This window comes from Periplaneta americana, chromosome 1 (genome assembly GCF_040183065.1).
Source record: "Periplaneta americana isolate PAMFEO1 chromosome 1, P.americana_PAMFEO1_priV1, whole genome shotgun sequence".
NCBI lineage: Eukaryota > Metazoa > Arthropoda > Insecta > Blattodea > Blattidae > Periplaneta > Periplaneta americana.
In genome coordinates this window covers 212,555,751-212,583,434 of record NC_091117.1, presented here as the reverse complement: position 1 = coordinate 212,583,434, position 27,684 = coordinate 212,555,751, and the positions used below count along the sequence as shown (strand labels likewise).

General features: G+C 34.0%; 1 protein-coding gene across 6 annotated transcripts in view; it reads right to left on the bottom strand.

Moving 5' to 3' along the window:
• Positions 1–27,089, bottom strand: part of LOC138707872 (protein argonaute-2-like) — a 129,983-nt gene extending 102,894 nt beyond the window's left edge. For 3 of the 6 annotated variants that reach the window (XR_011334410.1, XR_011334409.1, XM_069837873.1), the window contains exons 1-3: positions 26,721–26,817; positions 14,715–14,748; positions 5,467–6,548 (exon numbers count right to left, since the gene is read on the bottom strand). Coding sequence is in view for 4 of the 6 variants with exons in the window: in XM_069837873.1 (XP_069693974.1) it covers positions 5,467–6,548; positions 14,715–14,748; positions 26,721–26,814 (1,210 nt within the window). In the remaining 2 variants the exon portion in view is untranslated. Of the gene's footprint in view, positions 1–5,466; positions 6,549–13,083; positions 13,158–14,713; positions 14,749–25,886; positions 26,145–26,720; positions 26,818–26,932 lie in introns of those variants that run through there. The other 3 variants (XM_069837892.1, XM_069837902.1, XM_069837909.1) reach the window with 3 other exon arrangements.
• Between the last annotated feature and the right edge of the window lie 595 nt (positions 27,090–27,684).

Genomic DNA, 27,684 nt, shown 5'->3' with positions numbered 1-27,684 from the left:
GAAAACCTCCGCAGTGAGAAAACTAATTAATAATGTAATAATTTTATGAAAACCTCAGCAGTGAGGAAACTAATTAATAATGTAATAATTTTATGAAAACCTCCGCAGTGAGAAAACTAATTAATAATGACATAATTTTTATGAAAACCTCCGCAGTGAGAAAACTAATTAATAATGACATAATTTTTATGAAAACCTCCGCAGTGAGAAAACTAATTAATAATGTAATAATTTTATGAAAACTTCAGCAGTGAGGAAACTAATTAATAATGTAATAATTTTATGAAAACCTCCGCAGTGAGAAAACTAATTAATAATGACATAATTTTTATGAAAACCTCTGCAGTGAGAAAACTAATTAATAATGACATAATTTTTATGAAAACCTCCGCAGTGAGAAAACTAATTAATAATGACATAATTTTTATGAAAACCTCCGCAGTGAGAAAACTAATTAATAATGACAATTTTTATGAAAACCTCCGCAGTGAGAAAACTAATTAATAATGTAATAATTTTATGAAAACCTCCGCAGTGAGAAAACTAATTAATAATGACATAATTTTTATGAAAACCTCCGCAGTGAGAAAACTAATTAATAATGACATAATTTTTATGAAAACCTCCGCAGTGAGAAAACTAATTAATAATGACATAATTTTTATGAAAACATCCGCAGTGAGAAAACTAATTAATAATGTAATAATTTTATGAAAACCTCAGCAGTGAGGAAACTAATTAATAATGTAATAATTTTATGAAAACCTCCGCAGTGAGGAAACTAATTAATAATGACATAATTTTTATGAAAACCTCCGCAGTGAGAAAACTAATTAATAATGACATAATTTTTATGAAAACCTCTGCAGTGAGAAAACTAATTAATAATGACATAATTTTTATGAAAACCTCCGCAGTGAGAAAACTAATTAATAATGACATAATTTTTATGAAAACCTCCGCAGTGAGAAAACTAATTAATAATGACAATTTTTATGAAAACCTCCGCAGTGAGAAAACTAATTAATAATGTAATAATTTTATGAAAACCTCCGCAGTGAGAAAACTAATTAATAATGACATAATTTTTATGAAAACCTCCGCAGTGAGAAAACTAATTAATAATGACATAATTTTTATGAAAACCTCCGCAGTGAGAAAACTAATTAATAATGACATAATTTTTATGAAAACATCCGCAGTGAGAAAACTAATTAATAATGTAATAATTTTATGAAAACCTCAGCAGTGAGGAAACTAATTAATAATGTAATAATTTTATGAAAACCTCCGCAGTGAGGAAACTAATTAATAATGACATAATTTTTATGAAAACCTCCGCAGTGAGAAAACTAATTAATAATGACATAATTTTTATGAAAACCTCCGCAGTGAGAAAACTAATTAATAATGAAATAATTTTTATGAAAACCTCCGCAGTGAGAAAACTAATTAATAATGACATAATTTTTATGAAAACCTCCGCAGTGAGAAAACTAATTAATAATGTAATAATTTTATGAAAACCTCCGCAGTGAGAAAACTAATTAATAATGACATAATTTTTATGAAAACCTCCGCAGTGAGAAAACTAATTAATAATGACATAATTTTTATGAAAACCTCCGCAGTGAGAAAACTAATTAATAATGACATAATTTTTATGAAAACCTCCGCAGTGAGAAAACTAATTAATAATGACAATTTTTATGAAAACCTCCGCAGTGAGAAAACTAAATAATAATGGAATAATTTTATGAAAACCTCAGCAGTGAGGAAACTAATTAATAATGTAATAATTTTATGAAAACCTCCGCAGTGAGAAAACTAATTAATAATGTAATAATTTTATGAAAACCTCCGCAGTGAGAAAACTAATTAATAATGACATAATTTTTATGAAAACCTCCGCAGTGAGAAAACTAATTAATAATGACATAATTTTTATGAAAACCTCTGCAGTGAGAAAACTAATTAATAATCACATAATTATTATGAAAACCTCCGCAGTGAGAAAACTAATTAACAATGACATAATTTTTATGAAAACCTCCGCAGTGAGAAAACTAATTAATAATGACATAATTTTTATGAAAACCTCCGCAGTGAGAAAACTAATTAATAATGACATAATTTTTATGAAAACCTCCGCAGTGAGAAAACTAATTAATAATGACATAATTTTTATGAAAACCTCCGCAGTGAGAAAACTAATTAATAATGAAATAATATTTATGAAAACCTCAGCAGTGAGAAAACTAATTAATAATGAAATATTTTTTATGAAACCCTCAGCAATGAGAACACTAATTAATAATGTAATAATTTTATGAAAACCTCCGCAGTGAGAAAACTAATTAATAATGACATAATTTTTATGAAAACCTCCGCAGTGAGAAAACTAATTAATAATGTAATAATTTTATGAAAACCTCCGCAGTGAGAAAACTAATTAATAATGACATAATTTTTATGAAAACCTCCGCAGTGAGAAAACTAATTAATAATGACATAATTTTTATGAAAACCTCCGCAGTGAGAAAACTAATTAATAATGACATAATTTTTATGAAAACCTCCGCAGTAAGAAAACTAATTAATAATGTAATAATTTTATGAAAACCTCAGCAGTGAGGAAACTAATTAATAATGTAATAATTTTATGAAAACCTCCGCAGTGAGAAAACTAATTAATAATGACATAATTTTTATGAAAACCTCCGCAGTGAGAAAACTAATTAATAATGACATAATTTTTATGAAAATCTCCGCAGTGAGAAAACTAATTAATAATGTCATAATTTTTATGAAAACCTCAGCAGTGAGGAAACTAATTAATAATGTAATAATTTTATGAAAACCTCCGCAGTGAGAAAACTAATTAATAATGACATAATTTTTATGAAAACCTCCGCAGTGAGAAAACTAATTAATAATGACATAATTTTTATGAAAACCTCCGCAGTGAGAAAACTAATTAATAATGACATAATTTTTATGAAAACCTCAGCAGTGAGGAAACTAATTAATAATGTAATAATTTTATGAAAACCTCCGCAGTGAGAAAACTAATTAATAATGACATAATTTTTATGAAAACCTCCGCAGTGAGAAAACTAATTAATAATGACATAATTTTTATGAAAACCTGCGCAGTGAGAAAACTAATTAATAATGACATAATTTTTATGAAAACCTCCGCAGTGATAAAACTAATTAATAATGTAATAATTTTATGAAAACCTCAGCAGTGAGGAAACTAATTAATAATGTAATAATTTTATGAAAACCTCCGCAGTGAGAAAACTAATTAATAATGACATACTTTTTATGAAAAGCTCCGCAGTGAGAAAACTAATTAATAATGACATAATTTTTATGAAAACCTCCGCAGTGAGAAAACTAATTAATAATGACATAATTTTTATGAAAACCTCCGTTGTGAGAAAACTAATTAAGAATGTAATAATTTTATGAAAACCTCCGCAGTGAGAAAACTAATTAATAATGACATAATTTTTATGAAAACCTCCGCAGTGAGAAAACTAATTAATAATGACATAATTTTTATGAAAACCTCTGCAGTGAGAAAACTAATTAATAATGACATAATTTTTATGAAAACCTCCGCAGTGAGAAAACTAATTAATAATGACATAATTTTTATGAAAACCTCCGCAGTGAGAAAACTAATTAATAATGACAATTTTTATGAAAACCTCCGCAGTGAGAAAACTAATTAATAATGTAATAATTTTATGAAAACCTCCGCAGTGAGAAAACTAATTAATAATGACATAATTTTTATGAAAACCTCCGCAGTGAGAAAACTAATTAATAATGACATAATTTTTATGAAAACCTCCGCAGTGAGAAAACTAATTAATAATGACATAATTTTTATGAAAACATCCGCAGTGAGAAAACTAATTAATAATGTAATAATTTTATGAAAACCTCAGCAGTGAGGAAACTAATTAATAATGTAATAATTTTATGAAAACCTCCGCAGTGAGGAAACTAATTAATACTGACATAATTTTTATGAAAACCTCCGCAGTGAGAAAACTAATTAATAATGACATAATTTTTATGAAAACCTCCGCAGTGAGAAAACTAATTAATAATGAAATAATGTTTATGAAAACCTCTGCAGTGAGAAAACTAATTAATAATGACATAATTTTTATGAAAACCTCCGCAGTGAGAAAACTAATTAATAATGTAATAATTTTATGAAAACCTCCGCAGTGAGAAAACTAATTAATAATGACATAATTTTTATGAAAACCTCCGCAGTGAGAAAACTTATTAATAATGACATAATTTTTATGAAAACCTCCGCAGTGAGAAAACTAATTAATAATGTAATAATTTTATGAAAACCTCAGCAGTGAGGAAACTAATTAATAATGTAATAATTTTATGAAAACCTCCGCAGTGAGAAAACTAATTAATAATGTAATAATTTTATGAAAACCTCAGCAGTGAGGAAACTAATTAATAATGTAATAATTTTATGAAAACCTCCGCAGTGAGAAAACTAATTAATAATGACATAATTTTTATGAAAACCTCCGCAGTGAGAAAACTAATTAATAATGACATAATTTTTATGAAAACCTCCGCAGCGAGAAAACTAATTAATAATGACATAATTTTTATGAAAACCTCCGCAGTGAGAAAACTAATTAATAATGACATAATTTTTATGAAAACCTCCGCAGTGAGAAAACTAATTAATAATGACATAATTTTTATGAAAACCTCAGCAGTGAGAAAACTAATTAATAATGACATAATTTTTGTGAAAACCTCCGCAGTGAGAAAACTAATTAATAATGACATAATTTTTATGAAAACCTCCGCAGTGAGGAAACTAATTAATAATGACATAATTTTTATGAAAACCTCCGCAGTGAGAAAACTAATTAATAAAGTAATAATTTTATGAAAACCTCAGCAGTGAGGAAACTAATTAATAATGTAATAATTTTATGAAAACCTCCGCAGTGAGAAAACTAATTAATAATGTAATAATTTTAAGAAAACCTCCGCAGTGAGAAAACTAATTAATAATGTAATAATTTTATGAAAACCTCCGCAGTGAGAAAACTAATTAATAATGTAATAATTTTAAGAAAACCTCCGCAGTGAGAAAACTAATTAATAATGTAATAATTTTATGAAAACCTCCGCAGTGAGAAAACTAATTAATAATGTAATAATTTTATGGAAACCTCAGCAGTGAGAAAACCAATTAATAATGAAATAATTTTTATGAAAACCTCAGCAGTGAGAAAATCAATTAATAATGAAATAATTTTTATGAAAACCTCAGCAGTGAGGAAACTACTAAATAATAAAATAATTTTTATGAAAACATTACAATTTTGGCCTAATAATTTTTTTCACTTGTCACAAATTACTGACTAGAAACAAAGATATAGAGATAAAATACAGCACCTGTTTGACCTCTTTGCTGTCCTCTGCCTCTTCCTCTGCCTCTACCAAGATCAGTTTCTGGTGCTTGTTGTGTCTGTTTTTGTTGAAATTCAGTTATATCACCTCCTGCCTGGGGTTGCTGTTGTTTTCTTCTTTGCTGAGTTTGCTGAGATGGTCCAACATCTGGCTGCACCTCCATAGGTGATGGTTGTGGTTGTAACACCTGATGAGGCGGCTGCGGCTGCTGCTGTTGTTGTTGCTGCTGCTTTCTCAGTTTCTTCTTTTGTGACTGAGACAGCCCAGTCGTATCCTCTGCTTTCTCTCCAGGCTCTTGACCTGCGCCATCGCCACCACCTCGTGCCTCTGGCTTTGCTTGTGTCTCCAAAGGTGAAGGTTGTGGTTGTAACACCTGCTGTGGCGGCTGCTCCTGTTGTTGTTGTTGTTGCTGCTGCTTTCTCAGTTTCTTCTTTTGTGACTGAGATAGCCCAGTCGTATCCTCTGCTTTCTCTCCAGGCTCTTGACCTGCGCCATCGCCACCACCTCGTGCCTCTGGCTTTGCTTGTGTCTCCAAAGGTGAAGGCTGTGGTTGTAACACCTGCTGTGGCGGCTGCTCCTGTTGTTGTTGTTGCTGCTGCTTTCTCAGTTTCTTCTTTTGTGACTGAGATAGCCCACTCGTATCCTCTGTTTTCTCTCTAGGCTGTTGACCTGCGCCATCGCCACCACCTCGTGCCTCTGGCTTTGCTTGTGTCTCTAAAGGTGAAGGCTGTGGTTGTAACACCTGCTGTGGTGGCTGCTCCTGTTGTTGTTGTTGCTGCTGCTGCTGCTTTCTCAGTTTCTTCTTTTGTGACTGAGATAGCCCACTCGTATCCTCTGTTTTCTCGCTAGGCTGTTGACCTGCACCATCATCACCTCGTGCCTCTGGCTTTGCTTGTGTCTCCTGCTTTGGCTGGCCCTTTTGTGGCTGTTGCTTAGGCTGTGAGGGTCCTGGTTGAGGACCTCCACCAGGGCCCACATCCCTCTGCGCACTTTCTCTGCCTTCTGTTTGTTTTTCAGGTTTTCCACCACTTGCCTGTGCTTCTGATGGAGCTCCAGACTTCTTTCCTAGATAAAAATTTAACAATGTAAGTAGTGGTAGTGACAGTAGTAATGCTAGCAGTTACAATGATGTTAATAATGATGACAGTTATGATGGTGGTGGGGGTGGGGACGGTGGCAGTGGTGGTAGCAGTAGTAGTAATGTCTGTTCAAAGGTTATGTCACAGTCAAAATGGAAGAAATCACGTGACAGTTACTTAACAGGGCCCTTTTTCTTCAATTATTTTTAACAGTTGTATAATATTATGTAGACTTCCAATTCTGTACAGCAAATATGTTCAGAAAAAAGCTTAACAGCCAAGTCACTAGCCTTTACAAAGGGCCAGCAGAAATGGGTGGGAGAAATGGGATGCAACATAAGCACTCGGACAGCAGCAGTAGTAGTAGTAATAATAATAATAATAATAATAATAATAATAATAATAATAATAATAACAATAATTGCATGTTTTAGTGATGTGTAGTTCGTAGAAATTCTTCTGCAAATTCCTGAATCCTCATAGGTATAGCACTGTGAGATAGACCTCCTATTTCTTGTATAGTTCATTATAATTAGGAGACAAAATATTTGTCACAGCCACAATACAGTTTTAATAACATCGCCTGCTTTAAAAGGGGATTTCGGAAAACAATCCTATGTGCAATTTCATAGCCAGCCCACAAAGCTTTTCATAGCCAGCACTGTTGGAACTTTCACCTTATGAAGAAAAGAAAATGAAATCTAATTTCCAGAATTTCTACAATTTTATTACTCATTGTGCGTGAGAAATATTGGAGAGCACGAGTAATGGCTTTATTGCCAAGAACTCAGCACTAGTTAACAACAACAATTAGTGTCTAAATCAAAATTTAAACAAATAAACAATAATAACCACAGTAAAACTTTTTAAAATGTTAAAAACACAGCACTATAAGTTATTGTTGGATTTTCAATATTTTAGCAATTTAAATTCTGGGACTATTCACAATTCCAGACATTTTATATAAGGCATCAAACTTTCTCGTCATATCATCTCTCGTAACATTCTCATATTCATGGGAAGTATATACATTGTAGTGTCACTGTATATTAAACTTCCTACAGATATACAGGGTGGCACACAAAATGTCATACCATTTATTTTACACGTAACACCTATTGATTTGTATTAAAGCTTCACAAAATTATACAGAATTAATAATTAGGATTTGGAATTTTATCTCTAATGCAGAACATGTTCATATGACTGCCGTTTTGCCTCACAACCTCTTGCAAACGAACCCTTATATTCGTCACCACTTTTTGACACAAGTCTTCAGATAGCGCACGGCACAACTCCACTAGAAGGGCTCTGAGCTGCACCACATTTTCTGGCCTCCTTTGGTAGACTTTCTCTTTTAGGAATCCCCATAAAAAGAAATTGCACGGATTAATGTCCGGCCTATGAGGCAGCCACATTTTGCCGCACCCATGTCGATGTGACATCACACGAAGATCAAACATCTCGTGCAGGTAATCCAGAACAGTGTTTGCAGTGTGTGGACGGGCTCCATCCTGCATGAACCACTGAGTTTTCATAGTGATAGAGATGGGGGATAAAACTGCTTTCCAACATGGTTTTATATAGAACTTGGTTGACAGTTTCAGCGAAGAAAATTGGATCGATGATTCCGTGAATCGAAATTGCGGCCCATACAGAAACTTTTGCCCCAAACATTTCTTTGTCATGCAGCATGCGAGGAGGTTCCCTAGCCCATAATCGAACGTTTTGTTTACTCACAACACAGAATAACTTTCACCTTGTGTTCAACAGTCAATTGCCCGTTGTCCACCATTTCACAAATTGATGTTTGTGCTCGTAGCTATGGTTATATCCAAACTTTGATGCTACCTATCGGATTTTCCATGAATTTTGGCATCCACTAGCGCAGTTAGAAACATAGAAACAATAATATTAAAATTTTTATGTGATAATTAAATGGTATGACATTTCGTGTGCCACCCTGTATGTTTTTAACATACGCTGTGGCCTTAAAGCGTTATAAGCAGGACAGCAGTATAAGCGGAAAATTATTTATGAGATGGAGACATCACTTCATAGGAGAGATTATATTATTGTATTGTGCATTAGTTACAGTGCAAAATGCAAATAAGAGCTCATCTCATATAAAAAATCTTTGATTGTTGTGTGCCGTGTGTTTGTACTCTATTTTGAATGATATCACAGTATAGGTATTCATACAATAAGGAAACTTCGCCACTTTTTCTGCCAGATAGACATATGATATGATATATTTCGTCACAGCACTTCTTTACATGTAATGGTGGACCTCACATTTCTGTATCCGGTGCCACCATTAACATATTATTACAATAATATATTATTTGCAGTACACGTCTACACAAATACTCCCAATTACACTATGTACCTTTTTTTTTGTTATTTGATCAAAACTCCCATTCAGTATTTCTCCTACATTTAATTTGCTATTCTCTATTTGTTCCTTAATCCTAATATATCTAATATTCTATACTACTTTCACACCCCCTTTATCCTCTAACTACTATTCACTAAACTCTCAATTTCAAATTATCTCTATAAATTATCATATTGCTCAGCACCCATACATTTAATTATTTGTCCTATTTGTTCTTTGACCTTTTCTCCTATCTTTCTCTTGTATTCATTTACTGTTCCAATGTTCAAATGTTAGTACTAATTTTATGCTGTCACTTGTTCACTTCTCTTAACCCTTTCTCACTATTTTCTCTCATTCCTATTTGCGCTCACTTTCACTTTCTCACTATTCTGCTTACACTTAATCCATTGTCACTATTCTCACTTCCTATAAATAGCCTCCTTATATTTTATTCTACACGTCTGCTTATACACTTTCTCTCACCCCCTATACTTCTCGATCTTTTCCTGTTTCCCTTTATTTGCACTTTTTGATCACATCCACATTTTTTTAAACGTATCAAATATCTCTGCTATATCCTATATTTCTTCTTCTATTCCACTTTTATTTTTTCCCCCCACGCTTTCACTTTCACATACTAGATTTCCACTTACACTTGCACCCTTATTCTTTTCACTACTTTCTTCCCTATCATTTCCTGAATCTTGGTTTCTCTTTTTATCACCATTCGCCTTTTTTCTAGCGCCTGTGTTTCTTATTCCGTTATTGTCAGCATTCCTTCTGGAGTGAGCTAACCTTACCGCCATCGTATGGAGACTAGGAATCCGCTTACTCTGCCTGATCACGTTACACTTATCTTCTCCTTGTGTCAGCACCTTTACACTTCCTCGTACGTCAGTATGTGGGTTCCTGAACTCATTACTATTCGCTCCTGTTACCATGTGTTGATCTGCGACAATCACTTGTTCCGTCCTTGAAGTTGGGATGATTTTCTTCTGCTCCTTCCCTCCGCTTATGTAGCTAACATCGATTCTCTGTTGCCTTCTCGTTGTCTCCCTCTGCAAAGTTGAAATATGTCCACTGTCCTCTTTCTTTCTTCTCATTAGTCCAAATTCTGGATGATCTTCATTCCTCAGGCAAAACTCCAGATCATACCATTTTCCGTTCACTTTCAGTTTATCCTCGTACATTTTAGCAAAGTGACCCTTCGCCCTCGCTGCTTTCATATAAGGTAGTAGCTGTTTTCTTCGATTTCTTACTTCAAATGGCATATCTGTTTCCACTCTCACTCCTGAACCACAGAGCCGTCCTAGGTTATTCATAATAGCTTCCCTTACTTTTGAATTCATAAAGCTCAAGAAGATAGGTCTTTTGGTCCCGTTCCCTAACCTGTACGTATGGTCGACATGTTCTTCTCTCAACTCGATATTAAAGATCACTTCACATAATTCTCTCACTTTCTCAAAGGTATCCATCTCTTTTTCCCATCCCCTTTCTTCGACCCCGAAAAATGTTAAGTTATTTTTCCTCAACTTGAGATCGTAGATAGACATATGCGCACATACAGCTAGTGATCCAAATGATAAATAACTAACACTACTGGAAACTCAGCTATTTACAGTATATGTTATGGTGATGACACAGAAATGAAAGATTTATTAGAAGAATGAGGGATTCAAAGGGACCGTACTATTCAGGCTTTACAATGCAGCAACAAAAAAAGGACGAAATCCAGAACTGCATTTCTTCGCTTTCACCAAAGATCCAAAAAAAAATCCATAGGCCTACTTACATTATTTTAGGTAGGCCTATTGCCTTACGCTTGGCATGTGTTCTTAACGTGGTTAAGTTTCGGGTTTTATCTTTTTATTTCGTTTAATTGTCAAGTTAAACTCTGTTGTAATGATTTCAGAAGTAAAAAAAATGAGTTATAAATATTCGACGACAGAACTTGCTAAAATAAAATGCAAAATATTTGAGTGCAAGTTGCCGTCCATGCATGTAACACTTCGAGAACAGCCAGTTTATGGATTTCAATAAGACCTTATTAATAAATTTAAACTGCTATAAGCAAGCAAGATGGTTCAGACGGTAATATTTGAGACTTGCATTCGGGAGGTCCTGGGTTCGAACTCTATAGCCAAGTAGATTTTTTTTTTATGGTTTCCCTCAGTCACTAAGCCAAATACTGGATTGGAAATTTACATACCATGATTTATTACTGCCTTAACCACCAATACCATACATATTAAAACAAAATCCAAATCTGTTAGGTACATGAACGCAATTATCTGTAACACACGACAATCGAAACAGAATCTCAACAATATTCAATGGGCTACTGATATACCCAAAGATCTTACACACGCAATATGACATTGAGGTTAAAGCTTGTATAAATCAATGCTTATAAGAAGAACTAAACTGCTGTACCGACAGTGTTCTTAGACATTTGTATATTCCAATTTTTTTCTGTTTAACATCGGAAACAAGGTTTTTCCTATCTACTATATTTATATTTTCCAATTGGAGCATTGAATATGAGGCTTTTATGAATTCTTAAAAATCCTAAACTTTTGCTTCTCTATAGTTCCTAAGCCCTCAGGTGTTGTTAAAAAATATGAATTACAGTTTTTCTCAATTATCAGTAATAGCATGGTGCAGTACAGTACAGTCCCAGCAACATATCAACCTTCCAGCGTTGACAATAGGGTTTTTCAGGTACAGAGTGAAATAGAAATATCATTACATATACTTACTTACTGGCTTTTAAGGAACCCGGACGTTCATTGCCACCCTCACATAAGCCCGCCATTGGTCTCTATCCTGAGCAAGATTAATACATTCTCTATCATCATATCCCACCTCCCTCAAATCCATTTTAATATTATCTTCCCATCTACGTCTCGGCCTCCCCAAAGGTCTTTTTCCCTCCGGCCTCCCAACTAACACTCTATATGCATTTCTGGATTCGCCCATATGTGCTACATGCTCTGCCCATTTCAAACGCCTGGATTTAATGTTCCTAATTATGTCAGGTGAAGAATACAATGCGTGCAGTTCTGTGTTGTGTAACTTTCTCCATTCTCCTGTAACTTCATCCCTCTTAGCCCCAAATATTTTCCTAAGCACCTTATTCTCAAACACCCTTAACCTATGTTCCTCTCTCGAAGTGAGAGTCCAAGTTTCACAACCATACAGAACAACCGGTAATATAACTGTTTTATAAATTCTAACTTTCAGATTTTTCGACAGCAGACTGGATGATAAAAGTTTCTCAACCGAATAATAACACGCATTTCCCATATTTATTCTGTGTTTAATTTCCTCCCGAGTATCATTTATATGTGTTACTGTTGCTCCCAGATATTTGAACTTCTCCACCTCTTCAAAAGATAAATTTCCAATTTTTATATTTCCATTTCGTACAATATTCTCGTCACGAGACATAATCATATACTTTGTCTTTTCGGGATCATTACATATACAATAAATTCAATTCAACACGTAACAAATTCCATCAACAAGAAGAAATAGGCAAATATCCAAACCGTGGAGTCATTAAACTTGTAATAATAGGGCCTGCAATATATTTAATTAAAGGTTAAGTGACATTTCAAATTAGTATAATTTCTTAAGTAAAATTATGTGTTTTCCATATTGTTCCGTTGTTTAAATTTATTTAAATTTAAGATGTTAGACTTGGAATAATATGCATCTTTTACATATTTTGTGATGTGTTTATTTATTTTTCCAAGTTAATAGATATGATGAATATGTATTTATAGTTATTTGCCACCAGTCGTACTAGTGATGCTCAGCTAACATGTTGTCATAGCCTTAACACACAAGTTCCTAACTGTATGAATACCTATACTGTAATAATATGCTCCATGCAGTTCAATTAACTACAGATAACTTCACTTGATACATCACTAGGTGCAACACTAATGTAATTTTTCGCTTATAGATAGAGATTTCTGCTTTGTCATTTTGCACTATCAAACTTACTCCACAGAATTCAAAGGATGAGAGGACTAATTCTGGAAACCTTGGAGACAGAACACTCTAAGACCAAACCATGCTGATGGTGAACCACATTCTAGGGTAAATGGTAAACTCAACATGCATAACTGTGTTTACCAGAAAGATGGTACTCCATAGAAAGTGATGGAGGAAGAGCTGAATGTGCTAGTGCTCACTTCATGGGAAGATACCTGGAGCAGTGAAATAAGTGGACTGTATTTCTTTGAAGGAATTGTATCAGAGAAATATCTTGAAATGTATGATTTGAGGCTTTCTCGGCGTTGGTTCGCTAATATGTTTTCACGGGATATCAGCCAAGTTAAGATTTTGGAATGCTCCAAGCTTTCGACTGCTATCTCTGCAGCAATCTTCAGGGAAGTGATGTCCGAACAGAAAGTCGAAAGGTTATATACTTTATATACTTTCCCGGCCCCGGATTGGCCGATCCGCCAACCAATCCCATTTCACCTGAGACAGCCTAACATCTATATAACCTTTCGACTTTCTGTTCGGACATCACTTCCCTGAAGATGGCTGCAGAGATAGCAGTCGAAAGCTTGGAGCATTCCAATATCTTGAAATGCTTCATGATCGTGCCAGAGCTATACAAATAGATCTACTTTCAAAAATGTAACATTTATCTGGCAACAAGATGGTGTTCTTATTACGGAATAAATTATCAGATATCTTTTTGAATGCTAGTTTAGTTTTTAAGAGTGCATTAGTGAAATGAACAATAGACTAGGCTCCTCATTCATGTGATCTGACTCTCTCTGGCAGTTTCCTTCGGGACTTTGTAAAAGACCTATTATTCTCAAGAAAGCCTAGGAATAATGATGTCCTAAGTTTCTAACCAAGAAGTAACGATGAAACTGAACGAGAACATGGAATTTTACTACAAAATATGCAAGGCTGTTATTAAAAAGATATCAAATGTGTACTGAAAACAATAGTTGACAATACGATGAAAGAGTAATGGAACAGAGAAAAATTCTCTCCGGCGCCGGGATTTGAACCCGGGTTTTCAGCTCTACGTGCTGATGCTTTAGCCACTAAGCCACACCGGATACCACCCCGGCGTCGGACAGAATCGTCTTAGATTAAGCTCCAACTCTTGGGTTCCCTCTAGTGGCCGCCCTCTGCACTACGTCATAGATGTCTATGAATGTAGGACTGAAGTCCACACATGTGCTGAGGTGCACTCGTTATGACTAGTTGGCCGGGATCCGACGGAATAAGCGCAGTCTTAAATCACGAAGTGATTTTCTCTGTTCCATTACTCTTTCATCGTATGATGACGCAGAATATCTGCATGGAAATATCATATGTACTTCTGTACATAAAAATATATAAATAAATAGTTGACAATTTGAACAACACTTGTACTTTTATTTTGGTCGTAAATAAAAATATTGCTGCGATATTAGGTTAACTCTAAATCTTTCAGGTCGCAGTTCTAGGGCTGTCATAGCCTCCCCCTTTTAAATTCAATTCAATTCAGGTAAACTCACTTATAGCCCATACTGCACATTAAAGGACAAATCTCCTGACGAGACAACTATAGTGACTGTTTCTAGAACATAAAATTGAAAATGATCAAATGAAATTTAATTATTTGAATTATAAATGTGAACAAATACTTTCTTTAATAACATTTATTTTGATACTGAAAAGGGATCTTGCACGAAGCAAATATTTTTTAAAGCAAAAGGCTTCAATTGTAACATATTATTACATGATACATTACCTTTTTTCTTCCCCATTTCTGGACTGTCAAATTATCTGAAAAATAAAGATACAGTACTTTATATTTACAAGACACCATAAAACTCACCAGCTTCCTGTTTTAAGTTTCAAGTACTATTAAAACATAGTACTGTCTGATCCATTCAGGAAAACATTTATAATAAAATCACTATAAAAATTATTATATGGTACAATAGGTATTTATGAGACAAATTCGTAAAGGTTCTCTTTTTGGTATGAGTGTAAAGTTTGTGAAATGCGATGAAGTCGAGTTTCACAAACACACGAGGGCCAAGAAGATGACTTTACGAACGTGTGTTATACAATGTTTTTTTCTACGATAGCACAAATTTACATTAAACAAATATTTCAGGTTGGAGAGGTTATAAGATCACAATGTGATGGCCATCTAAGCTCAGAACCATTAAGAAATAAGTATCCATGGAATGGCAGCCTGTTTTATTCATATTCAAGATTTCATGGCCGTCTAAACCACCCATATAATCAACAAAGTGGTTAGAAATCTTGTTACAATGAGTAGACTTACTACATGTAACTTCAGAATAATAAAGGCTAAAATGTAGATATGACTGTTAAATTTGTTACTTATTTGTGTTCCGTGTAATATTCAAGTAATGAAAGATCAAGGTAATGCAATAATTTCTTACTGAATGAAGTTTATACATTGAATATTACATCTTCTTTCGCAGTGCGTAAAATGAATAGCAGTGCCTAAAATGATTACTTACTTTTTTAGGCACTAATGTTTTAAAGACTCACTTTAGGCATTGGTAACAGTGGGTAAAATGCAACTTTACGCACTATCGTAGAAAAAAGTTATTTTAGTTTCAATGTAATGTTAAAACCACTGCCTGCTGGATCACACCCTATGGCTGTTTATGACGATGACGACCTTCTTCATTTGTAGTATTGTTATTGTTCCGGCTTCATATAAGCCTTGAAAGCCTAATCCTTCTTTTTTCAGAATATATTGGTGTCATTCATCATGAACAGCAACTTAAATATAAGTTACTGCTGTACTATTTTACATTAAAATATGTTTTGGAGTCCTGTGTTTGTGATACATTGCTGGATTATAATTTCCAAGATTTTAAATATATTTATTTTCATTTTCCTTAGCAGTATGGTAAAAATTTTTTGAAACTATTCTGATATGTTCCGGTATAGTTGATATTTCAAGGTCATCATGCATTTAAACTTGAGTTGTATAAAAATCATATCCACCGATAATTCGTAATGCCTTATTTTGAACAATCTGCAAGTGATACATAATAGTTCGGGAAGCAAACCCCCATGCAGGAATTGCATATGTCATTTGGCTGCGTATGTACACTTTGTATAATGCCATTTTACATATTTTCAAGGATAAAATCACACTTAATAGAAGTGGCATAAGTTATTTCAGACGATTTAGTGCTGTATACTTATTTCTTAATATAAGATCTTTCCAATTTAGACGTGTGTGAAGTAGAATGCCCAAATATTTAGTTTTCTGTACATATGCTATTCTAAATTTATGGAGCATTAGCAGTGATGGTGGCACTGCCTGTCCAATCAACGGTTATGCGCGAGTGGCCATTAGGTGGCAGGTAGTGACTTTGCATATATTGATTGATAATGCTAATAACGATGGGTACTGCCTGCCACATAGCGGAAAAATAACTTTGACTGAGCACGCAGTTTATGCAGCTATAGGATGCGATCCAGCAGGCAGTGGTTAAAACACAGCAGTTTTGTACAATTCTTTTCACGAACAAAAGAAATCAGATTATCACTTAGCAATGACTGAATGAACAAAATGCCATTTAGGCTACTGCAAGGCAATGAGCTAAATGCTTATATGAAGATAAATATCATAGGTCCTTCAATAACTGTCTATTTTTGACCTAATATATAATACAAAAGATTACATCAGGTTATACACATAAAAAAAAATAGGACTAGCGCTTTCACTATTAAGATAGCATCTTCAGGTCTGGTTACCAAATTACGAAGCTTTTTACATAAAGACATAGATGGAATGCAACATAATGAAATGTAATAAAATACACGACGTGAGAAAAAATTACAATGTTAAGATAACTGTGCAAACGAAGGCAAAGAAAAATAACTTGAAAACAGGCAAGTAGTTGTAATAATTCAAACCTCTATAAGGTCTAGGTATTAAAATTATAAAAACTATGCCTTGAGATAAAAGTCTGCAAAACATGTGTGCAACTTATAAAATATAACAGAGACTGTTAAAAGAGTAAAAAGTTGCAACAGTCATCACGACATATAGAATGGCAGCATGTAGTGAATCTGCAAGAATCAATAATAAAGGAACCTATGCCAATGGGAACTCTTCTCGCTGCAACATGTACCCCCTCCACTTACGTCATGATGTGATTCTTTTATACTGTATGTCATTGTACCAGTCACCACCATGTAACCGGCCAGATAACATCGTCTCTTCCCACTGCTTCAAAAACCTCGTAAGTGTTTTATCATTACATAATCTTTTTGATCCGCATAGGTTCCTTATTAAAACATTTCTTATTGATTCTTGCAGATTCACTACTTGCTGCCATTCTATACGTCGTAATGACTGTTGCAACTTTTTGTGTGCTATGTTTAATTTGACGATGATGCTGTTCATCCAATCTGGAAATAATTGCAATCAGTAAGTTGATGACCCAATTTTAAACATACATTACTATCAACATTAAGCAACCCAACTTATAATATATTGGCATTTGTAAGACAACCATATTAATTTGAAAAACATTCAAGACAAATTACGAGACACACACCATGATACACACGTTCTGAATGGTTGAAATATGTGCATTATTGGGAAACAGAAATATGAATATAATAAATGTAATTAAATACTGTAATTTGCAACTCTTCACACTCATAATACATAATTACCTTAGTTTTATATTTTATTATTTTTTATTCCTTGTATATCATGTTACTTCATTATTCCATGTGTGAAGACTTGCAAACATATATATTTTGTAACTTACACGTGTATTTTAATTAATTGACAATAAGGGCAGTCATACAAGAATGTCAATGCGTATCATAACCATATTGGTTTTTAGTATGTTTTATCTTGCATGCCACTAAATATGTTTTGTATTTGTAGAGATTATTGATATTGCTGAAATGTACGTCCTATCTGATGATGTTGGCATAGTCCAACGAAAACGTTCATACGTCTTTTAAACATGTAATGCAAAGGTTTAACACCTTAAACATATGCTGTGAAGTCAGTGACTGAAATAAATACTTTTAATATACAATACAGACTTCTCTGAAAACTATAAAAATGAATTGCAAAATAACCGAAGAAAATCCTTCACAACATCTGCTTTGTCCACCACAAATTCCATCACAACCTGGCCTGTCTGAATGATCAGCATGCTAGCATTTCAGCCACAGTCGCTGTCAAGAATAATCTTACGTATTGTCAGCAGAGATGGCTATGCCATACAAAACTTGCCAACATTATCTAAAATTCTACACCTACTTCATGAAAGGTGTTCACGCATTATGCATTGTGAATCTCTAGAAATGTCATGACACAGCTGTGACAAGAAAACCAAGTGGATGCAGTGTTTTAGCAGATTAGAATTTACAAAATAGTAGCCAATGTAATAATTAAATCATAATAATGGAATAACAGATATTTCAAACAAGTTTACAAAAAAATTAAAAAAAATGTAAGATTTTTATTTGACATACAAGGGTTGAATAAAAAGTTATGGCAACACTGCTGTCACATGACGATGGTGCGATCGAGAGCTGCCAGCTGTGCAGACATGAACAAGGACTGTTAGACGAGTTAGTGCAGCCAGCGGCGATAGTACTTTGTCAATCTACTGCAGTGTGTAGAACGAGTGCCCTAAGACCATGTTTACAAAACTAGAGCAACGTTCCTGCATAAAAATTGATGTGGCACGAGGTAGCAGTGCACAAGAATGTTTTCAGATACTGCATGAAGCTCCACCACCTTCGTCCAGCGCTCAGGAGAAAACGACGACACTTGGGGTACAGAATCCCATCATTCTCCATGACAATGCAAGGAGTCACACCGCTGCTGCTGTCAAGGACCTCTTGCGCCACTGGCAATGGGAGACTGTAACATCCACCGTAGTCACCCGATATGCGTCCATGTGATTACGATCTCTTCGCCAAAGTGAAAGAACAACTGTGAGGAATCCAGTGCAATACCAGAGATGAACTTATCCGTGCTTTAGGGCGGTCAGTACGGAACATCAACAAAGATGGACGCGCTGATGGTGTACGACGCCTTCCAAACATTTGGCAATAGGTGATAAGTAGACATCGGATTTTTAGGCACTAAAAATTGCAGTTTTAGGCGCCTAAAATAAGCTCAAAATTTGTAAAATTATTTTAATGAAAATGGGCATTTTAGGCACATCAAGGTATCATACTTATTTCTTTCACTGAAATTTTTAGTTATACACTAAAATACGCACAAAAAAGTATGTTTAAACATTAAAAAAGAATACTATATTATATTTATAAACAGAGCTGCACAAATTTAATATATTGAAACTAATGAAATAATGATTATTGATATCAAGATTACTCATTTTAAGTTATTGAAATTCAGTTCCATGCTCAGACTTTATTATAATTATCTGCACAGTACACCACCAGAATTTTTTCTAAATTCTCCACAGTTAACCTTTGCCTTTTGTCACTGAGAATCATTTTGAAAGCAGAAAAACTTCTTTCAACCGAAACTGATGTGAGAGGCGCAAATTTTAAATTAGGTACAATAGAAACATCAATACTTACTGGAACATTTACACTTTCCCCCGATATCACTCTTGATACTTTTTCCAACAATGAAAATCCTACATTCTTATTTAATACGTTGTCCCACTTATTTTTAACTTTTTTCCCAGTTTCGCCCAAAGCAGAATGTATGTTCACTTGAGCTTCCTTTACTATTGCTTTTTGGCTACAAAGAGATTGTTTTTCACGTTCTAATTGTTCAATGCTTGCAGGTATGAAAGAAAAGTTTGATGTTATGTAGGCAATATCGTTTTTTACTCGTGAGTCATTCAGACAATCTTTCACTGCTTTCACACACGCTGCACTATCAGTTTCAGGTAATTTATCAATAACTGTGACCACTTCTTTAAAATACTTAGAATAATACACCACTGACTGAATCCAGGTTCCCCATCATGTAACAACCGGCTGAGGTGGGAGTGGGATATCTGGAAAGTTCTCTCTGAATATTGAAATCCTGGATGGGGCTTTACAAAAACATTTTTTTGTGTTAGAAATAAACGAATTGACAAGAGGAAATTCATTCCGGATTGTTTCAGAAACCCTGTGAAAGCCATGTGCTAGACAGGTTACATGCGTGAGGTTAGGATAAAATGTTTTAAGAAGTGGAGCTGCAGCAACCATGTATGAGGCAGCATCAATACAAAACAACAGAACTTTAGAATCGTCTATATTACCTGAGTATAAAGACTGTAGGCCTTTATTTACAAAATAAGCAATGGCTTGGCTATTCACTTTCGAAAGTTCCTTAACATATACGAGGTGTGGAATCGAAGGTCCATCAGGACTAAGTTTTTCTACTACCATATTTGCTATATACCTATTCATAGGATCTGAGGTTTCATCCACAGAGACCCATATGTAAGAATCACCTATATCCTCCCGAATGGAAGCTAAAGTTTCATTGTATATTCTGTCTAAGTAATTTTTTCTTAGGGTCGACTCAGATGGGATATTTTGTTTGCAGTATTTTTGTAAAAACTGTCTTAAAACCGGATTTTCAATTGCATTCCAGGGAATGTTAGCAGCAACAAATGCTCTGGTTAAATCAGCATAGAAATTGCTGCTGAGACTGGATGAAGTAGGCTGTGTTAGTAAAGTTTGTTGCAGTTGATTTTTCTGCTGAGCTTTAGCCTTATGAGCCGCTCCTTGCACATGCTGCTTTAGGTGGCACTTCTTTTCTTGCAAAATCTAAAAATGTAAAGTAAACTGAATTAAAATAAAATCCTAATTGTTGTATTGCCGTATTTCTATCACAAAGTTAGTGGGTTCGAACAATCAAAATTTTAATGACCTGCAAATACTTTAACTATCGGAATTTAAAAGGTTAAAGTGTAGTGGTCTTAAAAAGAATTATACCTCAGGATAGCTCAGTCAATGTATAAATATTATAGGCCTACTCATTAAAATTAATAGAATTTATATATTTCAACTATTGTTACATACCTGTTTGCTACAAATCTTGCAGAATATTATTTTTCCATCATAAGTGAATTCTGAATATTCTGTTAGCCATTGCCGGATCAATGTAGATTTTGCACGTATATTTTTCGGCATTATCGCGTTAAACTTCACACGAAAACGTCCTACCGCTCAAAACTTCTCAACACAAATAAGGTGAGGGAAAGAGCAACTGTTCACGAGCATTCAAATGAACCGTTGTTATTGAGATTCAATTGGACAAAAATACAAAGTTCCACTTATTGTTGCATTTCCTGGTAGTGTTAACACTAGGAGGGCCATTCTTTTAAATATTTTGTAACGGTTTACCCTACTAATTCGCAGTTTTACGACTTTTCATAAATATTTCAAAAACACTCTTTCTCCAAAAATTGTGATTTTATGACACTCTGAAGGGCAGTACAGCTAATCGGTTTCAGACCGAAAACAGTCATTTTTGTAGTATAGTATATCTCTGAATCGGTAGCAGCACATGTTGTGATTGTTGCCTGCTTCAAAACTAAGGTTGGTTCTTTGTCGGCATTTATGCCTCCAAACATGTTAAATTCGGTGAAATCTATTGCGGGTGTCGTGAGATTCAAAACATTTTGTTTCCTTTATCAATGGTTTCATGGCCGGTGTGAAGCAAACTTTCCACTTTTTAAATGCCTTAAATTTCGCAGTGAATGCATGTATAAATTATAAAAAGTAAGAGTAAAATGCGAAACTTTACAGTGAGTTAGGCATTTTTAGGCGAATATTAACAAATTAGGCTCTAATAACCGTTTTAGGGCATTTTAGGGCACTATAAAACTCTTTGAATACCTTTCAATTTCCATGAAACACAAATATTAATAATTATTTTTACTTTTCTCCTAAAGAAACAAAATAGGCATTTGCCCTAGAATCCGATGTCTGGTGATAAGTAAGGGGGACGACTATATTGAAGGTACGTAAATGTTGTACCCTGTGAATAAAGCCATGTCAGAATTATCGAACTGTTACCATTACTTTTTATCAGGGAAAGGATTTATATGTAAATACATATTTACTTATAAAGCTAATATAATTTATATTTTGCATTATCTTTATGTTTCACAATGTGTAGGGTTGAAAAATCCTACTTTTATTTTCCATATTTTTCCATATTTTAGAGTTTAGTACATATTTTCGTTAATTTCCATATATTTTCCATATTTCATATAAAACAGTCCATATTATATTAGGTTTAACAATAAAACAAAACAAAATTCCATTAACTTTTAAAAATACATTTCAACAATAGAGATTTAAACACATGTTCAGTAATCCCTTTAACATCAGAGTTATTTGAAAATTAGCAGTCCTATCAACAATGGGAAAGTAAGTTACAAAACTGTATTAATTTAATTTAAAATTTTTAACAGACTTCAGTTGTGCAGCTCAACAGTTAAATGCCAGTCAGAGTACACATAGGTTCAGTTTTGTAAATCATACTATAAAGACGGTAAATATGCCAAAAGTACGTCATTCAGTCAATTTAAAATCAAAACTAACAAGTTACATTTCAGAATTTAAAGAAGATGGTTTATCAACTGACAATAAAATATTATTTTGTAATTTGTGTCAGTGTGCAGTATCATCTACACAAAAGTTCCTGGTGCAACAACACATTACAACTAGTAAACATCAGGCCAACAAACAAGTAAATTCCAAGCAGGGACAATTGTTTTTAACACAAACAACAACATCGAATGTAAGATCTGAGTTTAACATCGACCTGTGCCGTTCTCTCATCTCTGCTGATATTCCTCTCTACAAACTAAAGAATAAGGTCTTCAGGGAATTCCTTGAAAAATATACTCAACATACAATCCCGGATGAGTCAACACTTAGGAAGACGTATGCTCCATCCATCTACGATGAGACAATACAGAAGATAAGAGATGAAATTAAAGATAGTTCAATTTGGGTTTCCATTGATGAGACTCCCGACAAAGAAGGTAGACTTGTTGGTAATGTAGTTATCGGTTTGTTAAGTGAACAATATTCTGAACGAATTCTTTTACATTGTGATGTTCTAGAAAAGTGCAATAACAAAACTATAGTTAAACTGTTCAACGAAGCTATGGGTATCCTGTGGCCAAAGGGTATTATGTACGATAATGTGTTATTCTTTATTAGCGATGCTGCCCCTTATATGGTCAAAGCTGGACAAGCATTATCTGTTGTATATCCTAAATTGACTCATTTTACTTGTGTGGCGCATGCATTTCATCGTGTGGCAGAAGTGGTCAGAGACAATTTCCCTAAAGTAGATTTGTTGATTTCATCAGTGAAAAAAGTATTTCTCAAAGCTCCCAGTAGAGTTAACGTGTTGAAAGAAATGTACCCTGAAATTCCATTGCCACCAAAGCCAATTTTAACTAGATGGGGTACATGGCTAGAAGCAGTTGAATATTATGCCGAACATATAGACTCTATTAACAATGTTCTCCTTGCATTGGACTCTGAAGATGCAGTCTCAATTGATACTGTGAAAACAGTTACCTGTGACATAAGTGTGAAGAATGACTTAGCTCACATTCAGCATACATTTTCATGCATCATAAAAACGCTCAAAAGTCTCCAAAATAGGCACCTTTCACTATCTGAAAGTTTTGAAATTATAAATAGTACTGTGGAACAACTGAATCGTGGTAGAGGTAAAGTTGCAGATGCAGTAAGAGCTAAGGTGGACACTGTACTTTCAAAAAACCCTGGATATGAAGAACTACAAAAGGTTGTTGCTGTGATGAGTGGTGAATCAACAGTGAAGATTAACTTGGACTTATCCCCAGCAGACATTGTGAAATTGAATTATGTACCAGTTACTTCTTGTGACGTCGAACGCTCTTTTAGTCAGTATAAATCTATCCTCAGAGACAATAGAAGAAGATTCACTTTTCAGCACTTGAAAGAAATGTTTGTAACCTATTGTTATGGTAACAGACAATAAAAGCTGTGTTTTGTTGAAACTACATTGGAAGATAAGGTACGTCCATTATATTTTTTGTTTAGTTTGATTAAAATGTACCAATATTTAACGTACATAGTCATTTTTTTATAATTTTAAGTCCATATTTAATTCCATATTTTGGTAAAAATCCATATTTAATTCCATATTTTGGTAAAAATAACTACATATATATTTACATATTTCATATATTTTTAGTCCATATAAATCCGTTCCCTGCTTTTTATCCAACCTTTTGTACATAGGTAAAGGCAATGCTTAATTTAAATATCGACACTGTGACTAACCACTAATTACAAGTCACCAATCCCACTCGCACGGATTCTTGTCATGGTGATATCAGTATATGCTGACGAGTTTCTGGACTTTTTCCACATCCAGTCTGTTCCGTAATTTTGTCCAGGCGATTCCAAATGTCGAGAAAAGTCAGTTCAATTGAGGCAGAACTGGCAGAAATGTGTGCAACGCAGAGGAAAACGAGCAAAATCCACTGGGCAGTTTGTTTTCCTCTGTCACCTCCATCCTTTCAGTTTTTGGCCCACAATTTTCCGCCATTTACTTGTTAACATTCTTCAGACTGCATTTTCATGGAATAAGGTAGATGGGTATACATCAGTGTCCTTGATGGTGAAATGCCAAAACTCCAGCCAGGAACTCAGGGTAGGCCTATTGCTCCGTTACCCATTCTTATATTTATATGATATTTAAAAAAGTTTATCTAAAAACTAAAATTAATTTTTACTAACATTTTTACATGGATAAATGTAAATAACGGTATATATTTTTTTTCTGAAATCCGAAAAAATCCGAAAAACCCCAATGGGCAGATGGTTTTTGAAAAAAAAAAAAAACAGTTTTTTTGCCGACCCTGGCTACAGCCCTTGAATGTTCCAGACCGACCAGCTGACCTCACGTCCGCACACTGAAGCAGAGCTGGACGATCAGCTAACCAGAATGGAAGTATCATGTGGTTAGCACGATGATCCTCCAAGCCTTTGTTCAGTTCAATTCAATTTATTAAGCCATTAAACATACAGTGACAGGCTTAATAGAAATACTAGCTGCCTTAAAGGTGCTTCAAAATATTTAGTAGGAATTGATTTTATTTTATTACGTCATGCATTGTGACTGCAGTTTCCATTAGTAAAAATCATAACATTTCAACGTCAATATACATATTTTTTTAAAGAAAGGGAAAAGTTAGGCTTATTTACAAATGATTAAATTATGAATTCAGGGAAATGAGCAATGGTGAGTCCTTTAAATGTCCCAAATGTCATTTATGTATTCTGCTACGAATACCTAGAACCGAACAGAGCTCCGAGCGGCGGAATTGGCGTTACGCGAGAACCACTAGACTCGTATTTCAAGCGCTATGCGCCAGCTTGTATAATCTCGTAAGCAACGGTATGGATAAATGAAATTTACTACTACCGGAATGTGCAATAACGACTCCAGTACATTCGCATGGCATTCTGGAGCAGATTACAACCTAAATCCATTATCGTGATAATCTGGACGTTTGCTGCAGATGCTGAAAATAGGCCCGCCAATTTAATTTTGTAAAAGCATGATTATAAGCTTACGTGGATGAATGCAGAGTACCGGTACTTCATTCTCTTATTTTGTAATGCAAACAGTTAACAATACTATAAGAACAATAATTATCATTGATAATTTGGTAACCTATGCCTACCAAAACGTATACCTATAATATGCAAGGCAAACCATAAACTTAACAAATCAAACCTAACCTATCACTGATTCTCGATTATGTTAAACCTAACCAGTCATTGATCCTCGATAATATTATTGATGTCCGTTATATTTATCAACGTTTTCTACCGAATTAACTAATCATTTTACGTATAATTATTATTAATTATATTATGTATTCCCTTACCCTTCTAATGAAATGTTTGCTTGATGTCAACCTTATACGTCTAGCTGGCAATCTTCATCACAGCATATTTAATTCAAGGAGTTTGTACAAAACGAATTTAATCTTTCACACTATTCTTCCATCGGTTTATATCTCCCTTTCGTATGGTGAACTGTGTGATAAGTATTTCACTATTTAGCTAAATATATCACTAAAATGAAATAATGACGCTGGTACTTAAGCACACAACACATATGAAATTACTGCAGTGCCAACTATTGAAAATGAAACGACAGTGATTTGTGGTGTTGTGAACACTCGTATTTCTCGCAAAATATTTATTTATTTACAAACTGTACTCCATTAAGGTTCAATACCCAGTCCAAAGAACGCAAATTTCTTATACGATACGAACTTCCACCTTCAGACTCCTGAATTCTGTCCTCTAAATGTGGCAATAACGAAATCCTTGCAATCCCACAATTTTTTCTTATTTGCATTTTTGTCATAATACAAGAAAGTAAGGTTATATAACACTTCAAAAGAGACAAAGCATAGGCCTAACTGTAGCTATACCAATTTAGTTATTATACAAAAATCACGTGCCGTGTATCTAAATTAAGCTCAAATTTTCGATTAAAATTTATTTTCTTTTACAAATATTTTCTACGAACCATTAACATACGTGCATGTTTTCAATGCGAACTTAATTATATCTTACATTACAGGCTATAAACAATTTAACCGTTACATTGCAAAATAACTTTGGGTGTTGCATTAGGCCTACATTTATATTAAGCAAAATTAGCAATCATATCACTTGGATTCCATGAGAACACAACATAAAATAAATACCTATGTACATTATTCCGTCATACTCAATGAACATAGTGAAGATCACTTTCCTTTTCCTGTACAAAAGTAACTTCGGGGTCATTTCATAATTCATATATGTGTGTTTTTTTATTGGCCTACTGGTATCTGGTACAGTACCGCAGATTTATGTAGGGTATATGGTTGACTATGGTTTAAATGAACTAATTGCATAATACACAACCTTCACTTACTGTAATTCGATGCCTTCCTTGATGTCGACGTGTAACCCACTTCTTATACCAACATGCACGTACACGAACAAGCTCAATTGTGCACATATGGGAGGGAATCCCCTCCGATAGTCACGAGTTATTTTTGTTTGCTTTTGCAGAGAGTTTGTGATGGTTTGTGACCACAGTTTACTGTGATTTGACCAACGAGTTAGATACTATAGAGAGGCTGAAGACCTCTGATAAGCGCTCCCTGCGGAGGCCAACAGTACTATGGATCGTTCCCTAAAAAACATGGCGGTCTATAGTACCGCCAGCCTCCGCAAGGAGTGCTTATCAAAGGAAACTGCAACGAGTTTGTACATGTATTATATTCTTCAGATACATCAATATTTAATTTAAACATTTCGCTATAGGTTTTGTAAAAAGCTGATTTATAAATGAAAAAGTAATAATTAAGACTTTAAAATTTCCAAAAATGTCTCATTCCCTCGGATTTAAATGAAATGTACCGTAAATCATAATATTCGTTGCTGAATAATTAAACCCTCTCAATACAGGAACCATTGCCGCAGAGAATTATAAGATAAGACGGACTGAGCATAAGCGAAGTATCTGTATTAATAAGTTTGTACTATCAAGAGTTTAGTATTTATTGTGTTTATAGGGCCTACTCCAATTTTCTTTTTATTAATGCGTAGGGCTCTTTTTGTTAACAAAGAGGAAAGTTAGCACTTGCATCACACACAATTTGTCATTACTGTTCAAAATAA